General features: G+C 53.2%; 2 protein-coding genes across 3 annotated transcripts in view; both read right to left on the minus strand.

Moving 5' to 3' along the window:
* Positions 1–549: 549 nt before the first annotated feature.
* RSPH6A (radial spoke head 6 homolog A) lies at positions 550–15,500 on the minus strand. The gene is made up of 6 exons (XM_019935036.3): positions 14,678–15,500; positions 12,007–12,241; positions 6,109–6,867; positions 4,610–4,751; positions 3,717–3,834; positions 550–928 (listed from the first exon to the last, which is right to left on the minus strand). Exons 1-6 carry the CDS (start codon positions 15,349–15,351, stop codon positions 706–708), a joined length of 2,151 nt encoding a protein of 716 aa, XP_019790595.1. The 5' UTR covers positions 15,352–15,500; the 3' UTR covers positions 550–705.
* A 151-nt stretch (positions 15,501–15,651) lies between these two features.
* Positions 15,652–26,463, minus strand: part of SYMPK (symplekin scaffold protein) — a 35,890-nt gene continuing 25,078 nt past the window's right edge. For both annotated transcript variants that reach the window (XM_033845672.2, XM_073796038.1), the window contains 10 exons: positions 25,951–26,111; positions 24,296–24,404; positions 23,862–23,962; positions 23,142–23,232; positions 21,913–22,014; positions 17,859–18,046; positions 16,938–17,114; positions 16,650–16,745; positions 16,063–16,398; positions 15,652–15,896 (listed from right to left, as the gene is read on the minus strand). In XM_033845672.2, coding sequence (XP_033701563.1) covers positions 15,759–15,896; positions 16,063–16,398; positions 16,650–16,745; positions 16,938–17,114; positions 17,859–18,046; positions 21,913–22,014; positions 23,142–23,232; positions 23,862–23,962; positions 24,296–24,404; positions 25,951–26,111 — 1,499 coding nt within the window. In that variant the 3' untranslated portion in view covers positions 15,652–15,758. The remainder of the gene's footprint in view (positions 15,897–16,062; positions 16,399–16,649; positions 16,746–16,937; positions 17,115–17,858; positions 18,047–21,912; positions 22,015–23,141; positions 23,233–23,861; positions 23,963–24,295; positions 24,405–25,950; positions 26,112–26,463) is intronic.

Consider the following 26,463-nt stretch of genomic DNA (forward strand, 5'->3'; position numbering starts at 1 on the left):
CGGTGGCCTCCCTAGGGTTCTCAGGACAAAGTTCAGCCCTGGGTAATCTGTTCCTGCCAACCTCTCTTTCCAGCCTCATTTCTCACCACTGACTCCTCACACCATGTCCCAAAAATGAGGTTTGAGAATCTACCCCAACACAACACACTCTCTCTTGCCCTTGGGTCTTTGAATGCCCTGTTCCCTCTGCTTGGAATGGCCTACCACTCTGTTTTTGACCATTTATGAGCCACCTCAGGAGCTCTGTCAGTCCTCTGGGCTCCCCTATCTGGGTTGTCATTGTCTAGGGAATGTGTCTGTCTCTCCTGTAGAGTGTGAGCCCCTGGAAAGCAGATCTGGGGCCACTGGGTCAACGCTGTGTTCCCAGCACAGGGCTGGGTTGACCCGGGGCACTTCAAGCGTTGTTTGATGGCCCGATGAATGAATAAATGAACAGATGGGAGAGACTATGCCGGGTAATGTCTGTGTTCCTAGCAAAGTGCCACTGTCCTGACTTGGAGGCCATGTCAACAAATGTGGTGAACAAATGAATGAGTGACTCGGCTGGAATGCCCTGAGGAAATTTTATTTAGAGCAGCTGCCTTCCTCTTCTACCCCTGCCCTCTAGGGGCAGGAAGCAAACCAACAATGAAAAAAAACCAAGCTAAAACTGTGTATAAGGGAAAACCTGCTATCTACCTGCTTGAGGAAGGGGGCTATGGGGCCTCAGTCATCCTGGCCCTCATCCTCCTCTTCCTCCTCTTCCTCCTCTTCCTCTTCCTCTTCCTCCGCGGCCGCCAGGGCCTGCTCCTCCTCCACCGTGGGGTCGCTCATCTCCACGATCTCCGGGCCGCTGGGGTACTCTTGCTGAACAGGGGCTGGCAGGGACGGGTTGAAATTCTCAGGACTGTACTTGTGGCCCCAGCCGATGTAGATGTTCTCAAACTTCCTGGAGGGGCAGAGAGATGCTGGGAAATCCTCCCTCAAAGACCCCAGCCTGGACTTTTGTTAAAGGTGGGACCCAGCCTAGGCATGGCATGCCTGCAAAGTTATGTGTGGTAGAGTGGAATGTGCCCACCAGGTTTCTCCGTTCATTGGTTCTTTCAGGATTCACTTAGCACTTACTAAGTGCCAGGTCTTGTCTAGAGCCGCACTGTCTAACAGCACATGTAGCTGTTGGGCACCTGAAATGTGGTGAGACTGAAGAACTGAATTTCTAATTTTATTTAATTTTCAAATTTCACTTGTGGATTCTTCTTTGACCCATTGATTATTTAGGACTCTGTGGTTTAATTTCTACATACCTGTGAATTGCCCACATTTCCTTCTTTTACTGATTTCTAATTTCATTCCAGTGTGGTAAGAGAAGAAATTTTATATGATCAATCCTTTTAAATTTATTAAGACTTGTTTTATGCCTTAGCATTTGGTCTATCCTGGAGAATGTTCTATACACACTTGAAAAGAATGTGTGTTCTACTGTTGTTGGAGAGGATTTTATTTAATTTTAATTCACTTAAATTTAAACAATAAAACTGATACTTCATTTATTGGAAGACATCTAAGTATGTCTGGGACAACCTGGGTACACGAATCTACTTTTTCAACTGTAAGTGTTGTGAAATCTGAATACAGGTCAAGTATTTCTTTTTTTTTTTTTTTCGGGTCAAGTATTTCTGATGAAAATTTAGTACCCGAATTGAGATGTACTGTGAGTGTAAACTTCACCCCAGATTCTGAAGATTTCGTATGAAAAAAAGAGTGTAAACCAGCTCGTTAATAATTTTTACATTATTGATTTCATGTTGTAATGAGAATGTTTAGGATATTTGGGGTTAAATACATTATTACATTTTTGTTTATATTGACCAGCACTGGTCTAGATATGGGAACCTAGCAGTGAACAAATTAGACAAGAATCCCTGCTGTGGGGCCTACATTCTAGAGAGAGGAGACTGACAATAAACAAGAGCATAATTGGTTGCATCCCAGGCCCACCAATTCACCTCTCCCCAGAATTTTAATGGGAGAAGGAAAGAGGAGTAGATGGGGGGAAAGGGAGCGGACTAAGAGGGAGAGAAGCAGAGAGTTTGCCACGGGGAGCACTTTGGATTTGACCTTATTTTCATAGCCTTGCTCTTCCCTTGAGAATCATTTTCCTCCGGGTCTTCCTCGGAGCCTTCAAATACACTGCTTCCTTGGAAGCCCCTGACCTCTGCCAGCCCCGGTTCCTGGGTCCAGGAACCAGCAGCCTCACCCAGGAGGTTGTGCTTGCTAGGAAGGCAGAGTCTTGTGCTCCAACCCAGACCCAGGCGATCAGAACCTGAGCTTTAACCAGAGCCCCTGGTGAGTCCTACCCATTCACAGTTTGGGAAGCTCTGGTCTAGAATGTCCTTCTGCCTGCTTTTCCCCTAGTTACTTCTTTTTTTCCCCCAAAGATTTCCGATCAAGGCTGCTTTTCTCAGCCTTGAATCCTTCCTTGATCCCCTCAAGACATGTCAGGTATGAGCTGTCATTGGTCCCTCCACTCTCCCTAGTGGTACTTCTCTTAGTTTGTAACAGGATATTTCAGGGGGGTAAGGGGGTGAGGGAGGGTGAGGCTCGGTGCACATCTAACACCTATGCTTCCTCTGCCTGCTCCCAGAGTAGGATCCGTATCTGCTTTTTCAACAAAGTACTTGGGGCCCAGCGTACAGCTGGTAAACGGTGACATTCAAGAGTCTTTTATAAGGAAGAAAAGTGGCGAGATGGATGCATGGTTGCGTGGTGGATGGGAGGGTGGATGGGTGGTTGGGTAAGTGGGGGTTGGAGGATGGGTGGGTGAGTGGAGCTCCAAGTTTGTATCCTTTGCTTTCAGAGGGATGCTGGCAAGTTAGGGTGTGGCCAGAAGAAGGGCTCTGGCAAAAGCAAGCATACCTCTTCCATGCTTCTGGAGGCGAAAAAGACATTGTCAAGAATGTGGTTAAATTATCAAGATGATGTAAACTCCCACCTTGACTGTGAAGCATAGTATCGAATACAGTGCAGGCTGTTCACTGATATGGAGAAGGAAAAGCTATGAAAAACCGTCATGCCATCTGCTGGACAGAGCCGGTAAGTGCATGCCCTGTGGCTGCAGGCTACGCTCTCTAGTGGCTGAGCAGAAAAGCTGGGATGGTGCCTGGTGAGAGGCTGAGGGACTTGTCTCGAGTGTGTAGCCGAGGTGGGAGGATGTGGGAGTGACTTCCACCTGCCAATCTTTTGGGAACAGCTGGTGGGGGATCCTGGTGGGGAAGATCTGTGCCCTTAGAGAAAAGATCCTTCAGATTGGAAGAACTGTGGAGGAGGCCCAGGGAAGGAGTTAGCTTCCGCAGAGATGAGACTCTGCCCATCAAGGCCACCCCAAAGGGGACATCTGAGTCCTGTCTGGCTCCATGCCTCAAACAGCAGGAAAGCCTGGGCCAAGGGGCCAAGGTATCCACGTTTGAATACTGCACAGGCAGTGTGATCCCTGAGTTAGTCCCTTCCCCTTCCTGACCTTCCATTGTTTCATCCCAGGGGCTCACACACTTGGTATGGGATTTCTCATTTTAGCCCTAGTGGGACCCCTGGGAGCTGAGTGAGGAGGTTAGCCCCTGGGGGCTTCCTGAAGGGAGCTGTCCCAATCTCTGCCCACCCTGGTGAGTTGCCCCACCCGGCCTGGCTCTGATGACGTTGTAGCGGCGCCCTCTGCTGGGAGGCACTAGGAGAAGACCTACTTGCCACTGGCGTAAGCATAGGCCCCTGGCCAGAGATTGGAGCGCACGACAGCCACGGAGTACTGTGGACTGAGGCTGCAGGACAGGCGGGCGGTCCAGGGTGACATGTGCATGATTTCTGTGGGGGAGCAGAGAGCACCAGGTAGGTCAGAGGCTAGGCTGCAGCTCCCCCTGCCCTGCACAGCCCCCTGGAGGGAAGGTAGAGAGGAGGAAGAGAGGGAGCAAAGAGGGAGGACAAGGAAGGGCCTGTGGGGCCAACAGCATTGGTTTCAATGTAACCCGGGCTCTGACCACTCTCTCACCGTGTGGCCCTAGGAAGCCACTACTCCTGTCTGAGCCTCAGTGACCGCACCCGGGAAAGGAGGCACTTATCTCACCTCCTTTGTAGGGTGGCAGTGAGCCCTGAGGCCCCGACAGGGGAGCTACTGTGATTCTCCTTCAAGGTTGGCCATCAGTTTGGACCAGGGATCAGAGGACAGGGCACAGGCTCCAGGCTCATGGAAATCGGGGTCCACACCCAGACTCTGTTCACTCGCCCACTCTCAGCCTCTCCTTTCTTCCTTCAGATGCCTGAGATCCCCACCTCAGGAAATTCTTGTCCAGTCTTCCAAAATCCAGCTCAAGTCCTGCCTCCTCTGGGGAGGCCTCCCTAGCTATCTCTCCCCCTCCCCAAACCCATATGGGACTCGAAAGACCATATGTCACCATCTGGACCATTGCCACGTGCCAGACAAGGTTCACATGATGGACACATTCCTATAACCCCATGGGATGCCCATTTTATAGATGAGAACACAACCAAAGCTCACAGAGGTGCCCCCCGCCACCAGTCTCGCTGCCCCTCCCTTTCTCCCAGTCTCCACCAGAGCTGTGTGTGAAGTGGGGGCTGTTACCTGCATCTTCTGAGAGTGGCGTCAGCAGCGGGGGCCCGACCTCCTGCCCCGCCTCGTCTATCCCCTCATCTGCTTTCTCTTCCTCCTCCCCCAGCTCCTCCTCCTCCGTCTTCTGCAAAGGGTTCACCCAAGTGCAGCGGCCCTGGAGGTGGGGAGGAGGTCAGGTGCTACCCCCAGGGCACAGAGTCCGGCCTGTACTCTGGGAGGAGGTGAAGGACCAGGCAAGGATACTGGGGATGGGTCCTGTTCTCAGGGACCCAGAAGTGGGTAGAAGGACAAGGTTAGTCGCACAGGTAGGAGGTGAGGGGGAGAATGGGCTGAGAGCTGCAGCAGTGAGATGGGGACTCCTGCCTCTCTCAGGTTCTGTGGCCTCCATTTGTGCATCCTTTCATCCATTCATTTACTGTATATTTAAGGAGCACCTACCATATACAGGCACTGCTCTCAGTGCTAGATATGTGTCCTTGAGAAAAGAGACCACCCCCAATGTCTGCCCTTGTGGAGTTGACATTTGGCAGCCCAAATGATCTTCTGTTTGCTCATCTGTGAAATGGGGGTGTCATGGGTGCCTCTCTCATTGGATTGTTGCTGGGTTGCAAGAGGTACTGAAGAGCAATAAATGTTTGTTGAATGAATGAGTGAACCTAAGTGCAGAGCATGTAGCAGACTTCAGTTTCAGCAACTATGAAATGCAAATGACCATTGTACCCATCTCAGAAGCAGTTATTTGGATTCAATAAAACATTGTGGAGTCAATCAATGTTTATTGAATAAATGAATGAATAAAAAGTTCCTAGCACACAGCAGGTGCTGCCTTGAGTGAATAAATAAATGTATGTAAAGTTCAGACACACTAGGCATTCAATAAATGCAGGTCCACCATCTCTTAACCACAATTCTGAAATCTGAAAAGCTTTGAAAACCAAAAGTTTTTCCATAAGTCATTTGGCAGAAACCCTGACCTGAGTGATCAGAAGCTCTTCAGTTTTGCTGCAGAAATAATGATGCCTTTGAATACGGGCTGCAGCCCCAGCCCCTGCTTGAGATGTTGCATAATACGTAGACGTAATACGTAGTATGTGCACTGTGTCACTTTTTTAGTGTGTGTCACCTTTATTTTATTTTTTTAAAGTACTTTTATTTTTCTAAGTACTATTTTTTTGGCCGCACCAGGAGTCTTGTGGGATCTCAGTTCCCCAACCAGGGATCAAACCCGGGCACCCCCCTCCGGAAGTGAAAGCACTGAGTCCTAACCACTGGACCACCGGGGGAATTCCTGTCACCTTTTTAAAATCTGAAAAATTCAGAATTCCAAAGTGCATCTGGCCCCAAAGGTTTCTGACAGGGGACTGTCAACCAGTATCTGTTGAATGAACGAAGGAATGGATGAATGAATATTACTGAGCACGAGGCCTAGCTGCCGAGCAGGTGCTTGCTGTCTTATTTTGGAGTCACACCTGGTGCTACGACCCGCGGGGAGGCTGGAGTCTGGCCCTCACCTGTGGCAGGATGTGCTGCGTATGATGCACCCAGTTGGCCATGGAGTCCACCAACTCGAGGACTGGGATGCCCTCAAAGTCGGGGTTCTCCTCGTAAGAGTCGCGCCTGGCACCGCCCTCCTCCTCCTCGTCGCCCTCCTCCTCGCTGAACTGGTAGAAGCCGAGGGGGCTGATCTGTGTGGCGGCCGAGATGCGGGCGATCTGGGCCCTCAGGTAGTTGGCCTCGTTGCCCGGGAAGGGCGGGTAGCTGATGACCGGCGCGTCCAGGAAGCCAGTGAAGAACTTCTTGATCTTGCGGGCCTGCACGATCTGGATCGGCGTGACGTGGGGCAGCCTCACCCACAGCTGGCCCGGCTCGTTGCACACGAAATACAGGTACTTGTTGGCGCCATTTCGGCTCTCTTCCTTGGGGACGACGGGCGGCGGCTTCCACGTGGGCTTGGGGATGACGTCGGCGGCCTTCTCCTCGCCCTCGTCGCCCTCGTCGCTCTCCTCCTCGGCGTGCTCCTCCATGACCTCGCCGCCCTCCATCGTCTCCTCCACCTCCTCCTCGCCCTCCCGGAATTCCACCTCAGCCACCAGGTAGTTGCGACTGAGCCCCAGGATCTTGCCCCAGAAGCGGCAGGTTTGGATGGGCTGCTGCCCCACTAGCTGCTTCAGGGCCATGAAGATGCGGAAGCTCTCGTCTGAGCTTAGGCCCACGCCGGCCTGTTCGAGGTAGAAGGCCTTCTCCATGATGTTGGGCACGGCAGTCCCAGCCTGCAGAGGGCGGGGCGGAAGGCAGAGGGAACCAGGCTGAAGCCCTGCTCCCCAGCCTGACTTTTCTAGAGTCTACAGAGTGAAACGACTCTGTAACCCAGTTGCTCATGCCACCGTTTCTGGCCACTGAGATGTAGGGATAAGTGTGCCAAGGAACGATGATGCCTAAATTGTACAGCTGATGTAAAAGATTTGGGGACAAGCATCCTGAGGTTTTTCCTAAAGGTATACACTGCATTCCCATTTTCTTACAAGCTCCATTTGTGAACAACACAGTATTAAAAGGAACAATTACTGCATCCTCTTCCTATGTCTGCCAGACTGCTTCGTTGTTCACAAATGCCTGAAGTTCCTGTCCACAGGAGGATTATATGTTCCCACCCCCACCCCACTGCATTCAGGAGTGACCATGTCACTTGTTCTGACCACTTGAAATGGCAGTGAAAGGGACACGGGTCATACCCAGGCAGGAGCTGTAAGAAGCAACGTGGGTTGTGCTCTGCCTTCTTTTTCCTGCTCTGCAACTGTGGAAGCCTGTGTTACAGTGGCACTTCCATCACCCTCCAGCTCAAGGGTCTGATAAGCCAAGCCCCCTTGCCAAGCCTGGATGGGCAGGTAGTGTGAGTGAGAAATAAACTGTGTGGTGTTAAGTCACTGAGATTGTGTGGCTGTTTGTTTGGGTTTTTTTAATGTTTATTTATTCTATTTTATTTTTTGGCTGCATTGGGTCTTCGTTGCTGCATGCGGGCTTTTCTCTGGTTGCAGCGAGTGGGGGCTACTTTTCCTTGTGGTGCCTGGGCTTCTCATTGCAGTGGCTTCTCTTGTTGCAGATCATGGGCTTCAGTAGTTGTGGCTCGCGGGCTCTACAGCGCAGGCTCAGTAGCTGTGGCACACGGGCTTAGTTGCTTTGCGGGATGTGGGATCTTCCCAGACCAGGGTTCAAACCCGTGTCCCCTGCATTGGCAGGCAGATTCTTAACAACTGCGCCACCAGGGAAGCCCAGGCTGTTTGTTATCTCAGCTTGAAACGGCACGCCCTGACTAATGCTCTATAGGAGGAGAATTGTTATTTTGAAAGGGATTCTGGCAGTTGCCCTCAATCTTTTTTTTTTCCTTTTTGTCATGCAGTCCAGCTTGTGGGATTTTAGGTCCCCGACCAGGGATTGAACCCACACCCCGTGCAGTGGAAGTGTGAAGTCCTAACCACTGGACCACCAGGGAATTCCCTGCCCTCAATCTTAAACGCAGTGCAAAAGCTTGTCTGCCTAGGGGACTTTCCTGGTGGCACAGTGGATAAGACTCCGTGCTCCCAATGCAGGGGGCCCGGGTTTGATCCCTGGTCAGGGAACTAGATCCCACATGCATGCCACGACCAAGGGTTCACATGCCACAACTAAGGAGCCCACATGCCACAATTAAAGGAGCCGGCGAGCCGCAACTAAGGATTCCTGGAGCTGCAATTAAGAAGCCTGCCTGCCACAACTAAGACCCCATGCAACCAAATAAATAAATAAAGCTTGTCTGCCTAATTGATATTGACACCAGCAACTCGGGGACAGGGTCAAAACTTAATCCCAAGACTCACTGTGCTGCCAGCAGGGAAGATAAGGGAATGAGCATGGAAAACTCTCTTTGGGGTGTGTGCCTGGCCCATGAGCCAATGGCCATCACCCTCTTTCTGGTAATGTCTTCCACCCACTTGGCAATGGAGTGGCCTCACCAACCGTGATTAAGTGATATCACCCAGCCTTCTGGCCACTGGTGATTGGAGCAAGTGAGGACTAATGCTCCAAAGTGGCAGATCAGGCTCTCCTTCTCTACCTCTGCAATTTGTAACTGGGTGGAGAGAAAGTACATCTGGAGTCTCCCTGCCTAGAAATTACTTCTTTGGGTTTAAACCCGGGTTGGTCTGCCTCCAGAGGTCATATTCTTAGTCCCTACTCCTTAATTCCTCTATTAACTATGGTCAGAATCTTCCTTCCTCTTTCTTTCTCCCAGTTTCCAGGAAGATCCTATCTATGATCTGGGAGAAAAGATTTCCTAGTGGCAAGTAGATGAATTAAAAAAAAAAAATTCAGGAACTGTGGGGCAGCTGTATGCTGCCGTGTGAGGAGGTAGGGGAGAGAGAGGAGCAGAGGTGAGATATGGGCACTGAGATCCCTGAATACCAGCTTGGCCTGGGGCCCAGCTACATTCCTGCCCTTGGGTTTGACGGCACACAGCACCGTCCTCAACCCCCTTCTCCACTGCTTGCCTTCTCCAGTCACTTTCCCAGAGCCCCTTGCAGTCAAGGGATAGTTATGTGACCCAATCTGGCCAATAAGATGCAAGCAGAGGTTTTCTGAGGTGCTCCTGGGAAACTTTTGCTCTCCTGATTGATTGATGTATGTATGTATGTATTTATTTATTTGGAGGGCCACACTGCATGGCTTGCGGGATCTTAGTTCCCCAAGCAGGGATTGAATCTGTACCTTCAGCAGTGAAAGGGCAGAGTCCTGACCACTGGACCGCCAGGGAATTCCCTTGCTCCCCTTGTTTAAAAAAATAAAGGGGGAGGGAATTCCCTGGTAGTCCAGTGGTTAGGACTCAGCACTTCCACTACTGTGGCCTGGGTTCAATCCCTGATTGGGGAACTAATATCCCACAATCCCGCAAGCCACATGGCTCAGCCAAAAAAAAGAAAGAAAGAAAGGAAGGAAGGAAGGAAGGAAGGAAGGAAGGAAGGAAGGGAGAGAATTTATTTTTCTTATGTTTTGGTCATGCCGCACGGCATGTGGGATCTTAGTTCCCTGACCAGGGATCTAACCTGAGCCCCTTGCAGTGGAAATGGAGTCTTAACCACTGAACTGCCAGGGAATTCCCCAGAAATAGGATTTCTAACCAGGCTTCTATGATGCTGAAAACGGCTTTCTTGGTTTGGGTGGAGTGGAGGGGAGGGATGAGGGAAGAAAACCCTCAGTGCCCCTTCACTGCGGAGCCAACTTACCAGCTCTAGACGGCTTGCACCTATTAGGTGTGAGAAAAACTATCTCGTCTAAGCCACTTGTCTTCATTTCTGCGACAACTATTTCCTGTCTTAAAGTGATCTGTGTTGCCAAACAAGTACAAGAATAACACTAAAGTTAGTTTAAAACTATAAATGTGGGCTTCCCTGGTGGCGCAGTGGTTGAGAGTCTGCCTGCCGATGCAGGGGACACGGGTTCATGCCCCGGCCCGGGAGGATCCCACGTGCCGCGGAGCGGCTGGGCCCGTGAGCCATGGCCGCTGAGCCTGCGCGTCTGGAGCCTGTGCTCCGCAACGGGAGAGGCCACAACAGTGAGAGGCCCACGTACCGCAAAAAAAACAAAACAAAACAAAACTATAAATGTGAGGATAGTCAGGAACTTTTCAAAACAGAGGTGCTGTGATGGGGAGTCTTATGCTACCAAACAGCCAAACCTGCTATGCAGCGGTTGTACACAACAAGCAGGAGAGTCCCAGAGCAGAAAGCCATCTACAGAGCAAGGCACAAAATAGAGACTCCAGAAACAGACTGGAGTCCGTGCCGGTGTAAATAAATGGTAGAGGTGGCATTTTCAAAGCAGGAGAAAGGATGGATTTTTCCATAAATGCTGTTGGGGATCATGGAAGAAACAGAAATTCTTTGCATTTGGAAGAAACAGAAAATGAGAGAAATGAGAGCCCTTCCTCCCCTCAGACAGAAAAACAAATACAAAATGCTGAATCATGGATTTGAGTCTCTTCCTAGAAACATGCACAGGCCACAAACGCCCACAATTTTGCCCTTCTACAGACCTCCTCATATTAAAAACTCCAGCTCAAAAAAAAAACCCCCCAAAACCCCGAAACCAAAACCAAAACCAAAACCAAAAAACCTCCAGCTCCAAGTTCTAAGGGGATGGGACCTCTAGGGACCCAGCGTTCGAAGAGGGCGGAGCCTCTCTCAGGATTGAATTTTAAGGGGGCGGAGCCTCACGGGCTGTGGAATTCTAAGCAAGTGGAGCCTCTAGAGGCACAGCGTTCTAAGGAGGCGGGGCCGACAGGGACTTGCGTTAGATAGGGGTGCGACCTGGAGGTGTGGGAGAGGAAGGGTGCAGTTCTAAGGGGGTGCGGCCTCCCAAGGAGAGACTGCTGATCTGAAATTTAAAACCATATTCTCAGGTAAGACTGTTCCTCATGTCTAAGACTTGGATTCCGACCTGCGCTCTGCTCACCCAAGGAAGGGCTCATTCCTTGGTCAGATTGTCGTTTCCAGTTCTCTCACTATCCCACCCCACTGTCGCCAGAATCCTAGAATTTCAGAAGCATAAAACGTGAGCACAGACCAACAACATCAGCAGAGATGGCAGAGGTGATAGCCCGGGCTTTGGAGGACATAGTCCTGCCTTCCTAGTCCTGTCTTTTCTAGTTTCGAGTCCTCTAAGTCCTTCCTCCACTTGCCTTACAAGGTTGTTTCAGGGAGGAAACGAGCCCATGCTCCTAAAGCTCTTAGCCGGGGTTGGCGGCGGGGGGGGGGGGGGGGGGGGGGGGGGAGGCTAGGAGGTGTCAGAATTACGATAAACAGAGTTCTCAACAAATGTTTCTTAAACGAGTGAAAGAACATTTCAGCCAAATTTTAAGCCGTCGTCCAATGCTGGAAACAGAATCGTGGAATTAAATATTCTGAGGATAGTAGAATGTTCATCAATCATGGGTGGAAGAGTTCTCAGCGGGTCTCAACTTGCAAAAGAGGAAACTGAGTCCCGGGGATAGGAGGCAAATTCAGTGTTGAGAGACTCCAGGAGTCAGTGGGTTTCACAGAAAACGTCCACAGAGCAGTTATTTGCAGAAAGGAGTAAGGGATGGTAGGAGAAATCAGCCTCCACCTCCATGTGGCGCTGGAGTCAGCTTTCTACAAAGCAGAGCTGTCCAACCTTTCCTCTGCTTCAAACCCTCCCATGGCGCCCCAGTGGTCTCAGGAGAAAGCCCAAGCCCCTTAGCCTGGCGTTCAAGGACCTCTGTGACCTGGTCCCCAACCCACACTCTGGACTGAAATCGCGTGTGTTTCTGGGTGGTGCTGTGCGCTCCCTCCCCTCCAGGCATTAGCAGGAGCTGTGCCTAAACCCGGGCCACCACCGCTCTTCCCCACCGGTTCACTCACTGCCTCCTCCTCCATCTCCTGTTCAGCCTCGCTGCCGCCGCTCCGGCTGAACAGCACCTTCTGCCTCTCGGCCATCTCATAGGTGGTCTGCAACTCCGGGTCGTCCCGAAGCGTGTCCAACTTGGGGTGGAACCACTCCCACTGAGTGGTGCGGTTCAGCGACTCCAGGAGGAACAAGGGGTCCTCGGGCCGCTGGTTCAGGATCTTGGTCAGTAGGTTCACCAGGTGCTCATACCTGCCTCCGGGAGAGGGGAATGGGAGGTGGGGGACTCAGCTTACTGAGCTTGCTGCTGTGTTTCTGGCCCTGTGCCTGGCTCTGGGGACACAGGGAAGAGAAAAGGTCCCTGCCCTGGTGGAGCTGATGGTCTGGTGATGGAGACATATTAACCGAATGTGCAAAATATATAGTGTGTTGGGGGTGGTAATTTATACGGAGACAAATAAAGCAGGGAATGGGGACTGGGAATGCCAGGGATAGGAGATGGTTTACAATTTTAAATAGGGAGGCCAGGGAGGGGGCATACCATGCGAATATTGGAAGGAAGAGTATTTCAGTCAGAGGGAACAGCATGTGCATAGGCCCTGAGACATTTTATGAGTCTAACATAATCTTGATACCAAAACACAAGGAAACTAGGAGAAAGGAAATTCCATGTCATTCTCATTTAGAAATATAGATGCTGAAATCCTAAGCAAAATATTAGCAAGTGACATCCAGCATTCTCAAAAGGATGACACACCATGATTAAATTTGGTTAAGAACAGGGATGCAAGACTGAACTGATATTAGAAAAACAGGAAAAAATAATTCAGCATATTAACATGTTAAAGGAGATATGTAAGATCACCTCAATAGATGCAGAGAAACTGATAACATTCAACAGCCATTCATAATTTTTAAAAACCTAGCAAACTAGGAATAGAATGTAATATTTTATAATCTTATAAAGGGGAGCCACAAGTAACCTGCAGCACACACCAAACGTAATGGTAAAAGACTGACTATTTCTCCTATGAGATTGGAAATGAAGATGCCTTCTTTTACCACGTCTATATAATACTGCACTGCAGGTCCCAGCCAATGCAATCCGACATGAAAAAGGTAAAAGAATTAGAAAGGAAGAAGCAAAACTGTCATGGTTTGCAGATGATATGGTTGAGAATGGAGTGCAAAGGCCTTGAGCTGAGGGTGTGCCTGGCATGTTGGAGGAACACTGAGGAGGTCTGGAGTAGAGTGAGGAAGAGGGGTTGTGGCAGGAAAGGAGGCCGGAGTGATAACAGTGTCATCATGGCTTCCAATCACCTGAGTCAGGCACTGTGCTGGGCACTTGAGAGCAACGTTGAATTCTCACCACAATCGTACATCTGGGGAACAATTACGATCTCCACTCTCCAGATGAGGAAACTGAGACTTAGAAAAGTTGAGGTCATGAGGTCACACAGTGGTAACACAGCCAGGATTTAAAACCAGGTTGGCCTGATTTCAAAACATGTATGTCTAGCCCTCTTCAGTGTGCAAACCCTTTGGCAGCAGTCCTGGGTGTGGTGGAGGGCCATCATTGAATTGGGAAGGGTAAAGGGGAGTGAGACTTTGGCCAGGGCTTTACAATAAGGGACCTTGAAGCTCCTGAGGGCTGGGTACTATTGGGGAAGAGCTGGAGGTTAATTTTGACTAGATTCTAGGATCTGAGGTAGGAGCTGACTAAAGATGAAGTTTGGAGAGGGAGAAGGGGCTGAATCATATTGGGCCTTGAAGGCTGTTATGAGGAGCCTGAACCTTCTCCTGAGGGCACTGGTGAGCCACAGCAGGCTCGGCGCATAGGAGGAATGGGAGTCAGCTTTGTGCTTTAGCAAGACCTGTTACTTCAAACTCTTCTCTCACTTCCTCTCTTCCTCCCCTGGTTCCAGTCACACCAGCCTCCTTGCTGTTCCTCAAACACGGCAAGCTTCAAAGCCTTGAAGCTCACTGTGTTCTGTATCTGGATGACTCTCCCTTCAATTACCTGCAAGATGCTCTCCCTTACCTCCTTCAGGTCCCTGATCAAGTGTCACTTCCTCAGAGAGGCCTTCCCGGACCTCACACTATTTAATATCCCCTCCCTATCCCCCTTACTCTGCCTTATTGCTCACCTTAGCTCTTATCATCACCTTATACCTTACTATATTTATTGTCTGCTCTCCCACTAGAGTGTCAGCTTCATGAGGATGTGATAGGGGGCTGAGAGGTGTATTATGACTGCAGCTAAGTGGCCTTGGCAAGTGCCTTCCTCAGGCAGGTAATTTTAGTGGATAAAAGGGCCTCAGGAGCCAAATCACTTGTGTTGAAATCCTGGCTCTGCCACATCTTAGCTGTGTTACTTTGGATATGGGACCTAATTCCTCTGTGTCTGTTTCCTCTCCTGTAAAATAGGAACAAAAGATGTACTAATCTCAGCCATGAGACCAGATGTTTCTGTGTGAAGCACTGGCACAGGGTCTGGTAAGTAAATGCTAGCTATTGTTAGTATTTATTCCCCGACTCCTAGGCTGAGTTAGAGGCCCCCAGAGTGGTCGCTGGTTCTCAATGAGGAGCAATCTCGTCTGAGACCCCAGGCCTGAGGCAGGGCCTTGCCTGGGGCTTCTCCCTGCCTGGGCCCCTCCCTCTACCCACTCCGGGGGGCCCCTTTCTCACAGGCTGAGGTCGCAATTGACGCTGGTCTGCAGCAGGTAGGCCTTGGCGTTCTGCACGGCCAGCTCTCGAGGTTCTGGCTCAGTCACCTCCATATTGAAGGGCATGAAGCCCGGCTCAGAGGGCGAGAACTGGAGCGCAGGGTCATCCCGTAGGTAGGGCCCATGCTGGGTGTCCTGGCTGAACTGCAGGTCTTCTCTCTGGTACCTGGTGTACTGGCCCAAGAGGTCAGCCCGGGGCTCCTGGTAGGCAGACTCCAGTTGCTGTAATAGGTTGCCTTCGCCCTGCTGTAGCTGCTGCAGCATTAGGCTGGCGTTGTGACTGGCCTGGAGCCTGCCTTCACTCAAGTAAGTTTGGGGCTGTACCTCTGAGGGAAAGCCCGTATTCAGGGAAGGGTATTCAATGCCCCCCCGCTGGGCTTCCTCGGCCTGAAAAATAAAGTTCTCATTTGGGGTCACACTGGCCTCTTGTGACCAGCCCCGGCTGATCTGGTTCGACACCATCTCCTGACTGCCGCGCAGGATCTGAGCGTCAAGCGGTATCTGCTGCACCTCTTCAGGGACTGTGAGCTGGGGCCTAGAGTGTTCCCGACTGCGCCGCCGCTCGGAGACCTGGAAATTCCTAAGGCTGGAGGTCGGCTGAGGAGGGGGCTCAGGATCAGGTGGTAGGTCTCCCATAGTTCAAAGGGATCGCAGACTTCTAGGAGGAAGGCTTGCAGATAGGCAGGCCAGACCAGTCGCCCGGCTTGTGTGTGTTCGGCAGCCGCTAGGCCAGCGGTGCCGGTTTCTACGGAGGGAGGGGGCGGCCCGTTACTAGGGGAGGGCGCGCGGAGACGCTGGGGCCAAGAAGCTGGTTTCCGCGCAGGCGCAACAGCACGCCAGAAGGGCTTCCAGTTTTCCAGGGAGCTCCAGGGCACGCCCACTAGCTTCTGCAGTTCCACAGCTGACACGGAGGCAAAGAAGAGACTGCACCCTTGCCCCAGACCAGCGATCTTTTTAATTTTTAAAGGCAAAGCACCGCCGGTCAAGCCCCTCCCAGGCCTCCCTGAGCTCCCAGTCCCATTCCCCTTCCCCACCAAGCCCCGTCAGCTGTTCCCCTTGGTCTCGGGTTCCCCGGCTTCCTCAGCAGTGGGGCTGGGAGTCTTCACGGTGTCTTCTCCGGCAAGGGTGAGGGTCTGGGGGCTCCGCTCTTCCTTTGAAATCAATCCGCCCGCTGCAGCTTCCTGGTGACAGGAAAATGGGGAGCGGTCAAAGCGTGGTCCCACCTCCAATATTTCTTCAGGCCGTACCCTTTCTGCCCCCTCCCCGCCTTGGGCACTCGGCGCACACACTTAACCCCAGGGCCCTGATCTTTCTCGTCCTCTGTTGCTCTGAGGTGGTCATCCCTACCTTAGGTAGGGGTCCCTCAAGACTAGAGTCCAGCAGTGCAGCTTCAGTCAGCCCCGAGTCATCATCCATGCTGATGAAGATGGCCGGGGTCTCACACTCAGGCCCCTCCTCCCGGAAATCAATGGCTTCCTCCGGCTGGGGAGGGCCTGGCCGGGCCGAGGAAGAGGACAACGACGAGGAGGACGAGGAGGGGGCTCCCACTCCCCCAGGCTTCAGCTTCTGTTCCTCCTCCAGCTGCCGCTTTAAGGCCTTCTCCTGGGCCAGCCGCAGGCCGATGAGGTCTTGAGGGGGGCGGGGGGCCGGGGGCGGTGCCAGGGCCAGGGGCTCTAAGTCATCCTGGGGGTGGGGAGGGATACACAAAAGCTCAGGGACAGGTGAGACGTAGGACCTAGGCTGCTCTCAAGAGGTTGGTGGGAAAGAAGACAGAAACCGTCCTAAGGCAGACAGCAGACTGGGTATAGGGAGTAAGGGGCAGCTGTCTCCCCATCCCCAGTTCCTTTCAGTAGAAGCCTCGGCAGAGATATGGCTGGAGTGGGTAGGAGGGGACGGGGCCTTTCTGGCCTGGGGAGGGGGCTGCAGGCCCTCACCTCTTCCAGGGGCCCGGCAGGTGCTTCCTTAGTCTCTGGCTCTTGCTTGCCGCTGGCCTCCAGGATGGTCATGATGGAGTTGGGGATGTGTGCTTGCTAGGGGAAGAACAGGATGGAGGCGCTGCGGACAGCTCTGACCCAGAGACGCCCCACCTCACCCAGATCCTTGGTGTCCTTGACCCTCCAGAGGCCCAGACCTTCATGGCAGTGCAGGGCTCCCCTCTGCCCATCCCACCCAGTCCCCCAGGGCTGGACCCATGGGGCCACCCACCCCACACCCTGGGGTACCTGGTGGGGGGTGAAGGAACGGACGTGGGCCAGCAGGGGCTCCCGGAGCTCCGGGCACTTGTCAAAGACGGCACCCAGCTGCTGGGGTGGGAGCTGCAGGATGACCTGGAAGCTCTGGGGCTTGGTGCGTTGACAGCACTTGATGAAGCCCTCCCACACCTTGGGATACTTCCACACCTGGGCCAGGCAGGGAGGAAGCAGTCATCAAGGGGCCTGCAGGCAGCCAGCCACTCGAGAAACCGGCAGAAAGACCTTGCCAAGATGGCAACGCCTCATTTCTTTCACAGCAGCCTCTAGAGGGCGACATTAGCCCTGCAAAACCTACGAGGCCCAGATGCGGGGACTTGTCCAGGGTCACACAGGTACGGTACCAAGGGGCAGAACCAACATCTGAACCCAGGTCTGTCTGAATCTGCACTTAACCTCTAAACCAGATATTGCAAAGTAGCAACCTGTGGCCTAAATTCAGTCTGAAGGCTTGTGCGTGGGGTTTGTTTTTTGTTTCATCATGGTATTTCTAAAAACAATGTCTAGCTTCTCCTGAAAAATGGAACCATCTTTCAGCTCTAGTATGCATCCTGGCTGGGTGCACAATGGTGGGGGGCAAGTGGCGGCCATACCTCTCCTGGATGTGCACCCCCTGAAGCCTTCTGCTTGCTTCTACCACCCAACAGCCCTCACTCATCACATTGCCACCCTATACCTGTCTGACTCAGTGACCCCTAAAAGGTTGTATTGTCTCAGCAGAGGGCAGGACAAAGGAGCTGGCTGTCTTGGTAGAGCTTATTCTCTGCATCACGGCTCCCTTGGGGTAGGGGCCAAGCAGGCTGGAAAAGCCCGGGGTATTGCCTCAAGTCTTTCTGTAGTGTGTCCTGCTGCAGTCCCCTGCTTGGGAGACTGGGGTAGTCAGGGGTGGGTTACCTGCTTCATGATGAGGCGGGAAAGGATGTTCATGACGAAGCCCCCCAGGCGGGGGTACATGGTCAGGGACTGGATGACGGTCCTCATGAGCAGCATGGGCAGGGGACTCTGCTCCATCAGCTGCTGCATCACCACGGCCAGCACCTCCGATGTGTACACGTTCCGCTCCGCAAAGCACAGGTTGGTGGCTGCGAGGAGGCGGAGAGTGGGCCTGTCCCCTTTGCCCAGCTGCCCCCTGGGAAGTGGGAGCCCCACCCCTTAGAGAACCTCAGCCCCATTATCTGCCCGTGTGAGGGGAGACCCAGCCCTGACTTCCTGAAGCTCCAGGCAAGACAGAAGACTTCCCCCACCCAGCAGAAGGTCTCCTTCTAAGGGGACACTGTGGCCTGGTCCTTGGAAAGCCTGGGAGCTGGGTCTAAGGGAAAAGACACGTCCATCTCCTAGAAGCCCCACTGGGCAGAGTGGGAAGACTTTGGCCCTCTCTGTTTGGGGACAACCCCCAGAAAGGGTGAGGTGAGAAAGATATATTGCCAACCCCTGGGGGCCTATTCTGGCTTGACTGGTGTGGCATGGCACCTCCACCCCTACTGGAGAGGGAAACAGCTTTAACTTCCATAAGTAATCCCATAGGAGACAGAAGAGATGGTCTCCACCAGCAGGCTGGTCAAGAGGTTGCCCACTCTCAACCCAGTGCATAAGGGCTTGCGCTGGTGCTCAGGTGTTACCAGGTGTAGGATTATGTGGAAGGCACGGTCCAGAGTAATGAGAGAGGGGCAAGAGGAGGATGTCTGGGCATACGATGAGCTCCCCAGCTCAGCACCCAGTGCCAGGAAGGGCCCAAGGAGTGCTGGTACAACACAAGCATCCACGAAGGCAGGCAGACCAGGGAAGGCCCAGGGGTCTGTTCCCTCAGGAGTGGGTTGTGGTACCCCCAAATCAGTGGTGCTCGGATCCATTGTGTTAATGGGGAGACTCCGGGAACTGCCTCTGAACCCCTTCTTCCCCAAACACCACTTGCCATGTGAGTCTGTCAACCAGGAAGTTTTTATTGAGCTAGAAGAGACCCCCCAATCCTTGAGAAGCTAATGGAGAACAGGGGTGGGTGCCTATAAATAATGGGGGGTGTGGGGCTCCTATAAGGAAAAGGGGGAGGATGGAGGCATTACAGGTAGACAGGCAGGGAGGAGGCTGGAGGCAGGGTAGTGAGGATATCTAGGCTGAAGGAGCAGAAACGAGAGAAGGTGAACAAAGTGCAAGAGGACCTGTCAGAAACCGAGGCTGTTCCTCCTCCCTTCTAGGTAGCTGCTGGCTTCTGCCTGCTCGGCCTAAAAGCCTCCAAAATCAACCCTCTTCCCTCTCCTCCCCCTCAGCTCCACCCCAGCCTCCTCCTGGGCCTCCCACCCACCCTCTAATCCACCCTCCATACAGCAGCCTGAGGGGTCTTTCAAAAGCTCAACCTGGGGCTTTCCTGGTGGTGCAGTGGTTGAGAGTCCGCCTGCCGATGCAGGGGACACGGGTGCGTGCCCTGGTCCGGGAGGATCCCATATGCCGCGGAGCGGCTGGGCCTGTGAGCCATGGCCGCTGAGCCATCGCGTACCGCCACAACAGTGAGAGGCCCGCGTACCGCAAAAAAAAAAAAACTCAACCTGACCCTGTACCTCCCACAGGCCCTTAAGTGAGCAAGTCCACACTTGAACTGTGGCCTATGAGACCCTGTGTGGGCAGGGCCTACACGGTTATAGCCTGACCTCATCTCTTGACCAAGTCCCCTCCCCCAAACCGCCAGATCCAGCCAGGGTGCGCTCTGCAGTTCCAGAACCAGGCCACGCTAGCATCTCTCCTGGTCTCTGCAAACGTTCTTCCTGTCTCTGGGATCATCTTCTCTCCTGTTACCTCACCCCTATTCATCCTTCTGTGGTCTCAGCTCAGGTGTCCCCTCCTCCAGGAAGCCCTCCCTAACGTCCCATACAAGGGAGAGTCAGTGGCTGCGCTGGGCCCCCTGTCCCAGTCCTGTTCATTTTAGACTGTTACTCTGGGGATGGCCTGTGAGCCCCAGCAGGGCAAGGCCAGGACTGTCCCCATCCCTGTTGTATCCTCAGCACTGCCCAGCAAAGGACTGAGCAGAGGTGCTCAGTGAGTTTTCTTAATCACTGAACCAGTCCACTGGACAGGTCCAGTTGTAGAAAAACTCACCAGAGAAAAAGGGTGGTTTAAGGGGAGAGTGAATGCCAGGAATGACTGCTTATACTGCTAGGCACTGGGGATTCCACTGGGGCTCAAAACAGGACTAGACTTTGTGTCTGGACTTTGTATCTAGAGCTTACAGTCAAGTAGGGTTACTAGTGCAACTGAGAAAAGCACTGGTGCCTGAGCAGAGAGGCGTGCTCTGGGAACTGACTGGACTGCATGCTGGCGATGAACAGCCGGTAGGGTGACCAGTTGAAGGGTTGCCAAGAGCTCACCAATATAGAGGCTCTGTGTGGGCCTGGGTTTGTAGGAAGAAACACGTGGGGTTCTAAAGGCCAGGACTTGCTGACATCTCCAGGGCCTGGTCACTGGCTTCATGTGTGACCTGTGCTAAAGCCCTTTTTCTCCCTGGGCCTTGGTTCCCATGTATAAGATCAGGAACTAATCTGGGTCCATGAATGGGCTTTAGTGAGGTGGCAGGGGTGGGTGGGGCCTACACGGTTACCACCTGACCGCATCTCTTGACCAGGCCCCCTCCCCCAAACCACCAGACCCAGCCAGGGTCAGCTCTGCAGTTCCAGAATCGGGCCATACTAGCATAATCCGAACCTCTCAAATTGTACATAAAAACATGTGAGGGTACCGTCCTTGGGAATGGGCTCGTAACTTTCCAGAGATCATCTAAGGGGCCAGGTCGTGTAAAAAGACTGCTCCTGGAGTCTCAGCTTTGAGATACTTTTCACTTTACTGCTTCCACTAGAGGCCTTAGTTCCTTCTCAGTTGTAGCGTGTGTTTAAAATTTTCATAAGCTCCTCTCTTGACCTAAAAGTTTCTGAGAGAATTTGCTGAGGAAGACTAGGAAATAAGTCACTGAAGAAGCTACTTCAGGCTAAACATGAAACACATAAGTGGCAAGGAGGGAAAACCCCGTCCCCGCTTTTAAAGGAGAGTGGAGGAAGCAAAGGACAGTTGTCTTCCGAGAAGAGCAGGGGACAGTAAGGGCTTCCACCTGTGGGGGAAAGCATGGCTTCTGGACCAGAAACTTCTTTCAGGGAGGAAGTGGAGGGGAGCGCTGGGGAGAGCTGAGGGAGAGAGATTGTCCCACAGGAGGCAGCCCTGGGACCCAGGATGCCATCTGCAGGAGGAACCAGCAGGACCGGGTTTCCAACTCAGATCCACCCAACTTCAGATTCTGTTTTTTTTGCACTATACCACTTAGGTTCTATGTGGCCCTGAGCAAGTTACTTAACCTCTCTGGAACTTCCATTTCGTCTACAAAACGGAAGTCAGCATACTTCCCAGGTAAAGAGTGGTGTGGACTGGCAGGCAGGCCTGTAAGGTTCTGAGGAAAGCCTGGCTCAGAGTAAGTGCTAGGTAAACAGTGACAGCAGCTATTATGAAACTGCTAACTGTGGTGAGCCCACCAGGTTGCCACCAACTCCCCTGCCCTGGAGGCACACTCTCCAGCCTCAATTGGAGGCCAGACTAGACTCCTGGTCCAACAACTGCCCTGGTGCACTCTGTCTGCTCTGCCGGCTGTGCATCTGCCCAGCTTGGCCAAGGGCTCTGCTTACTTAGTTCCTCAGGCTGGTGCTGGGAGGGAGGGGCTCCCCACCCTTCCTGAGGACTACGCTGTGTCAGTGCACAGTGGGTGCATCAGTTCCTTAGGTGGGGGGAGGGAGAAAGGAAGGACAGAAGCGGGAGAGAGGGAGAGGAATGAGGGTAGGTGTCCGGAACTCTGAGATGGGGCTGCAGGCAGCATAATCTCCGACTTGGCAGATTCCAGCAGGGGCACGTGGGCGACTGGGTTCTTCCCCAGGTCCGAAGTGGCCAGACCACTCAAGGGGGTTTGGGGGGACCGCCTCACCTTTGATGATGGACTTCATGTCACACTTTGAGGAGTCGATGTTGTGTAATGCGATGAGAAGCTCTCCAGGGTTCAGGGGGGACAAGGCTGAGTTCCCTTCACCTGCAGCAGGTGGGAGTGGCGGGGAGGTGGAGGAGACAGTATGGAGGCCTAAGAGACAGGTCCAAGTCCCCCCAATTGGGGGGAGCGGCAAATGAAGACAGGCGCCCTCTGGGATTAGGGGTACAAAGGGCTAAAGTAGCGGAAGGAGGAGACTGAGAACGCAAAAGGAGGGGCCTGAATGCAACAGCAGCTAGAAAGCCATCCTTCACAACCGGAGGGCATCATCAGAGGCCTTCATTGTGCTCTCCTCCTCCCCAGCACTGGGCTCCTACCCTCATTAGGGCAACATCTAGTGTGATTCGGCTGCTCTCCCCCACACTTGCCCCAGGCTGGGCACCCATGAGGGCAGAGCTAGGACGAGCTCATCCCACGTGCCCAGCACAGCACAGATACTGAGGGGAATTCGCTGGACAGGAAAGGCTGGGGCAGGCAACAGACTTGCAAACAGTGCTTGAACTGAATGCCACAGTGGAGGAGGCTGGGGGAGATGGCAGTCTTCTGGTGGGGTTTTGAGGGTCCCAGTCACTCTTGTGTGTATGTTTTAAATCACCAAATTACATGTGGAACAGACAGCCTCCACCCTCCTTAGCTCCAGCCACTGGGGTGAGGGGTGAGGAATCTACCCTATGCCACTTGGTAGTCTTTCTAGGTTGGAAGTTTTCTTTCTTTTTGACCAGGTCAAACAAAGACCCCTCACCCACAGCTGGAGGGGTTCAGGCAAGAGCTAAGGAAGGGCAGGAGTGCAGCCCATGTTTGAGGAAGAGTAGTTGGGTCCTAGAAGGCAAGATGCTTATAGAGAGTCAGACCTCAATTCCACAATTTTGTCCCCATTGTGGATGAAACCATCATCCATGTATCACAGGAGGGTGACCTGGGAGCTCTGGGATAGACGTTGAGATGTCGCCAAGTCTGGACGGTAGCCCCAGAGAGCAAGATGAGCCCCCACCCCTTCCTCTCTAAAGATGGCATCCCTCCCCCAGCATGCCGCATCTCACCTCCAGGACCCCTTCCTCCTGCCACCTGAGGTGGGGTCTCCTGGGGGAACTGGGGCACAGGGAGCCACAGGGGAGGGATATGAGGGCCAGGGCTGAGCTGGCCTCTGGTGGGGAGGAGAGCACATCACCTACCGTGCTGGGTGCCCAGCAGGCGGTTGAAGACCTCCTTCACCACTATGGGGTTGAGTTTGATGAGCTTTGGCAGGGCCTGGATCACTTCCTTCTACAAGGACAAGGCAGGGGAGGCAGGTCAGATACACCCGCCCACCTCCTCCAAACAAGCCTCCCCACTGCTCACCCTGGGGAGGTGGGGGGCAAGCTCTGGCCTCAGCAAGCCCCTTCAGTGCTTTCCTCCTCTCACTTCCTCTGGTCCCTCAAGGCTGAGCTTGCCCAACTCTCTGGGCCTGACTCAGCCCCAGCCTCATCAACCCCCATCTGAGCCCCCTGGGCCAGCTCAGTGATTCCTCCTGCAAGTGGAGGAGATGGAGGCTCACCCAAGGTCCCACAGCCTGTTAGGAACAAGACTGAGCATGGGCAGCGGATGCACATCCTCAAGGGGAGGTGCCTCCTACGCTAGGAAGAGTGCTGCTTTTGTGGTTACATTTAGGTCTCAGGACAATCTTGTGTGTATGGGGGGTGGGGGAGGCGAGGAGGGTGCATCACTGTGATACTCACTTGACAGAGGAAGAAACTGAGGCTCAGAGAGGGGAGCGGCTTGCAAAGTGGACATTGACCCAGACAAGCCCCAGAATGTGTTTACAAGCATCTGACATGGGCACCTGCCTACCTCCTCCCCACCCCTGCCCTGCCACGTCCTCGTCAGTGGGGGCATCGAGGCATCCAGCTCCATACCTTTTCCAGCCCATTGAGCACAGGGATGAGGAAGCGGACGTCGGGCAGTCGCTTGTGGTAGAGATCCCGGACCCGCTTCACCAGCTCTGGGGAGGGTGGGACTGCAGGTAGAAGCAGCAGGAGGCACAGGTGTTGGGGGTGGTGGGGTGAAGGTGAGCTCCGAGGAGGAGGAGAAATGGTGGTGGGTGTGTGGGAGGGGCAGGGAGGGGCAACTCCATTTCAGAGCAGAAGTCCTTGGCCCCTTGCTTTCTCAAGTGCATTTAGCAATACACTCTTCCACATGGAGAAACTGAGGCCCAAGGATGGGGAGAGACTCACAAGAGGGCCAAGCATCTGGGGACCCAGCAGCTCTGATCCCCAGGCCCGGGGAAGGGGAAATGGGGAAGACCTGGGCAATGGAAGAAAAGGATGAAAGGTAGGGTCCCAGGGGGCACCTTTGTCCGTGAGGCTGTGCAGACAACGTGTGACCAGTGTCTCTGCCCCCTTGGGACAGTTTTCCACCAGCAGGAGCAGCTCGGGCGAGTTCATGCCCATTCCTCGGATCTAGATGTAGAGAGAGGGATGACAGGGAAGGCCCGGGGAAGGGGCTAGGTGATGTGAGGACGATGAGGGGCCCAGGGTGAGAGCTCGGGGAGGCCCAGGTGTCAGGGGCCGGGTGGATGCTGGGACTTGGGAGTAAGCAGTGGTGACAGAGAGAGTAGATCTTAAAAGTTCTCAATAGAAAAAAATCGTTAATTCTGTGAGGTGATGGATGTAAATCAAACTTATTGTAATAATCATTTCCCCATACATACATACATCAAATCACTATGTTGTATACCTTAAACTAAGATAATGTTATATGTCAATTATATCTCAATAAAACAGGGGAAAAAATTATTGGTGACAGCGTTCACAGAAGTGGGGGGAAGGGGAGGGAGGGTTGGGCAGAAGCATCTCCGTCTCTTCCACCCAATCTCACACAGACACAGGCTTCCTGCAGCTCCTGAGCCTTCACCCATGCTGCCCTTCTAGGCAGACCGTGCCTTCTCTCTGCCATCTCTGACTTAACCTGAGCTTTAATGCCCAACCTGTCCTTCGGTTCCTCGGTGAAGACTTTTCTGGCTTCTGTAGGCGCCCTGCCCACCCACCTCTGTGACTGCCAGGGCCCTGGCTTGGCTGCGTGCTCAGACCAGGGCTCGGACCTGCTGCTGCTTCTGCAGGCTTCCCCCCAACCCACCACAAACGCCAAACACAGGGAGCAGAGGGCCAGGCTTCAAGGGTTCATGCCTTCCTCTGCCCCATAAATCTTTACAATTCCAAGTGGAACTGCCAGTCTTTGCCCTCGAAGAGCTCAGAGTCTGGTGGGCTCACCTTGAGAATGGGGAGAAGAATCTGCTTCTTCCTCACACTGAGCCTATTACCCCCACATTACAGGTAAAGACACTGTTGAATCTGGGGGGTGGGTATGTGGGAATTAATGTACCACACTTTCTCCTTTTGTTTATGTTGGAAATTCTCAGTAATAAAATGTCAGCGACAGAAATACGAAAAAGTAGTTTCAAACCCAGCTACAAATCGGAATGGCAGACGTTCTGAATTTTAGGGGCCAGTCTGTAACTGAGATGCTTCTCTTGTGGGTGACCCTGGGGTTCCAGAGAGGAGCAGGAGGGACTTAGGCAATGACAACTAAAGATTCCTGTCAGCAAGGCAGGGGAAGGACAGCTCATAAATGATAACAGTGACACAGATGTTTACATGCATGAGGTCACGGAATCCCTCCAACAAGCTTGGGGGACTGAATTATCTTCCCCGTTTTTACTGAAGGCTGCAAGTTTACGCAGTGAGAAAGTGAGAGGCGGAATGTGAACCTAGGTCCATCCGACTCTAGGCTCTTAACTGCGGGGTTACCCTGCTGTCTTCTCAGGAGCAGATGGAACTGCTACCCGCAGTAGCAGTGGACTACCCGCAAGTGACACAGCTGCTCAGCCTGGGGTGACAACCCTTAGTGCTCAGCACACACAAGGAGAATATACCAGGGGAAGGGCTGGAGTTGGGGACTGAGCCCCACCCATGGGTGGGCAGAGCCTGGTGGGCTCAGGGGCCTCACCGGCTGTTCGATGACCCTCAGCACTGTCCTCTTGATGTCAGCGATGGCCTCAGTGTACACGGCTGCCAGCTCATGGATCAGCTTGTGGTTCTGAGGCAGGAGGGCCAGGTAGAGGTACAAACACTGCTTTACTGTCTCCTCAGTCCAGGGCGCTGCCACCTCTAATAGGGCAGGGGGTGAAGATCAGGGCGGCCCCACTCCCCTCCCACCCCCAGCATCTGGCTCTTCTTGGGGGACAGGCACATAAGGGAGCGGGCCTGGGAAGCAAATTGTTTGGGCAGGAAGCCAATCATCTGGGAAATGGGGTGGAACCAGGACTGCTCCCCTTTCAGAAGTCTCTGCACTAAATTCCCATCTGGTCTCCTCTGACCACCAATCCACAAGGCGGTGAGAGAGATCTTTCCAAGTTCTGACCCTGTCCCTCCCCTGCTCAGTGCTCCCACGACTGTCCTATGCCCTCAGGATAAACCCCCAGCTCCTCACCTTGCTCCACCTGCCAGGTCCTGTTCAGGG

This window comes from Tursiops truncatus, chromosome 19 (genome assembly GCF_011762595.2).
Source record: "Tursiops truncatus isolate mTurTru1 chromosome 19, mTurTru1.mat.Y, whole genome shotgun sequence".
Classification (NCBI taxonomy): Eukaryota; Metazoa; Chordata; class Mammalia; order Artiodactyla; family Delphinidae; genus Tursiops; species Tursiops truncatus.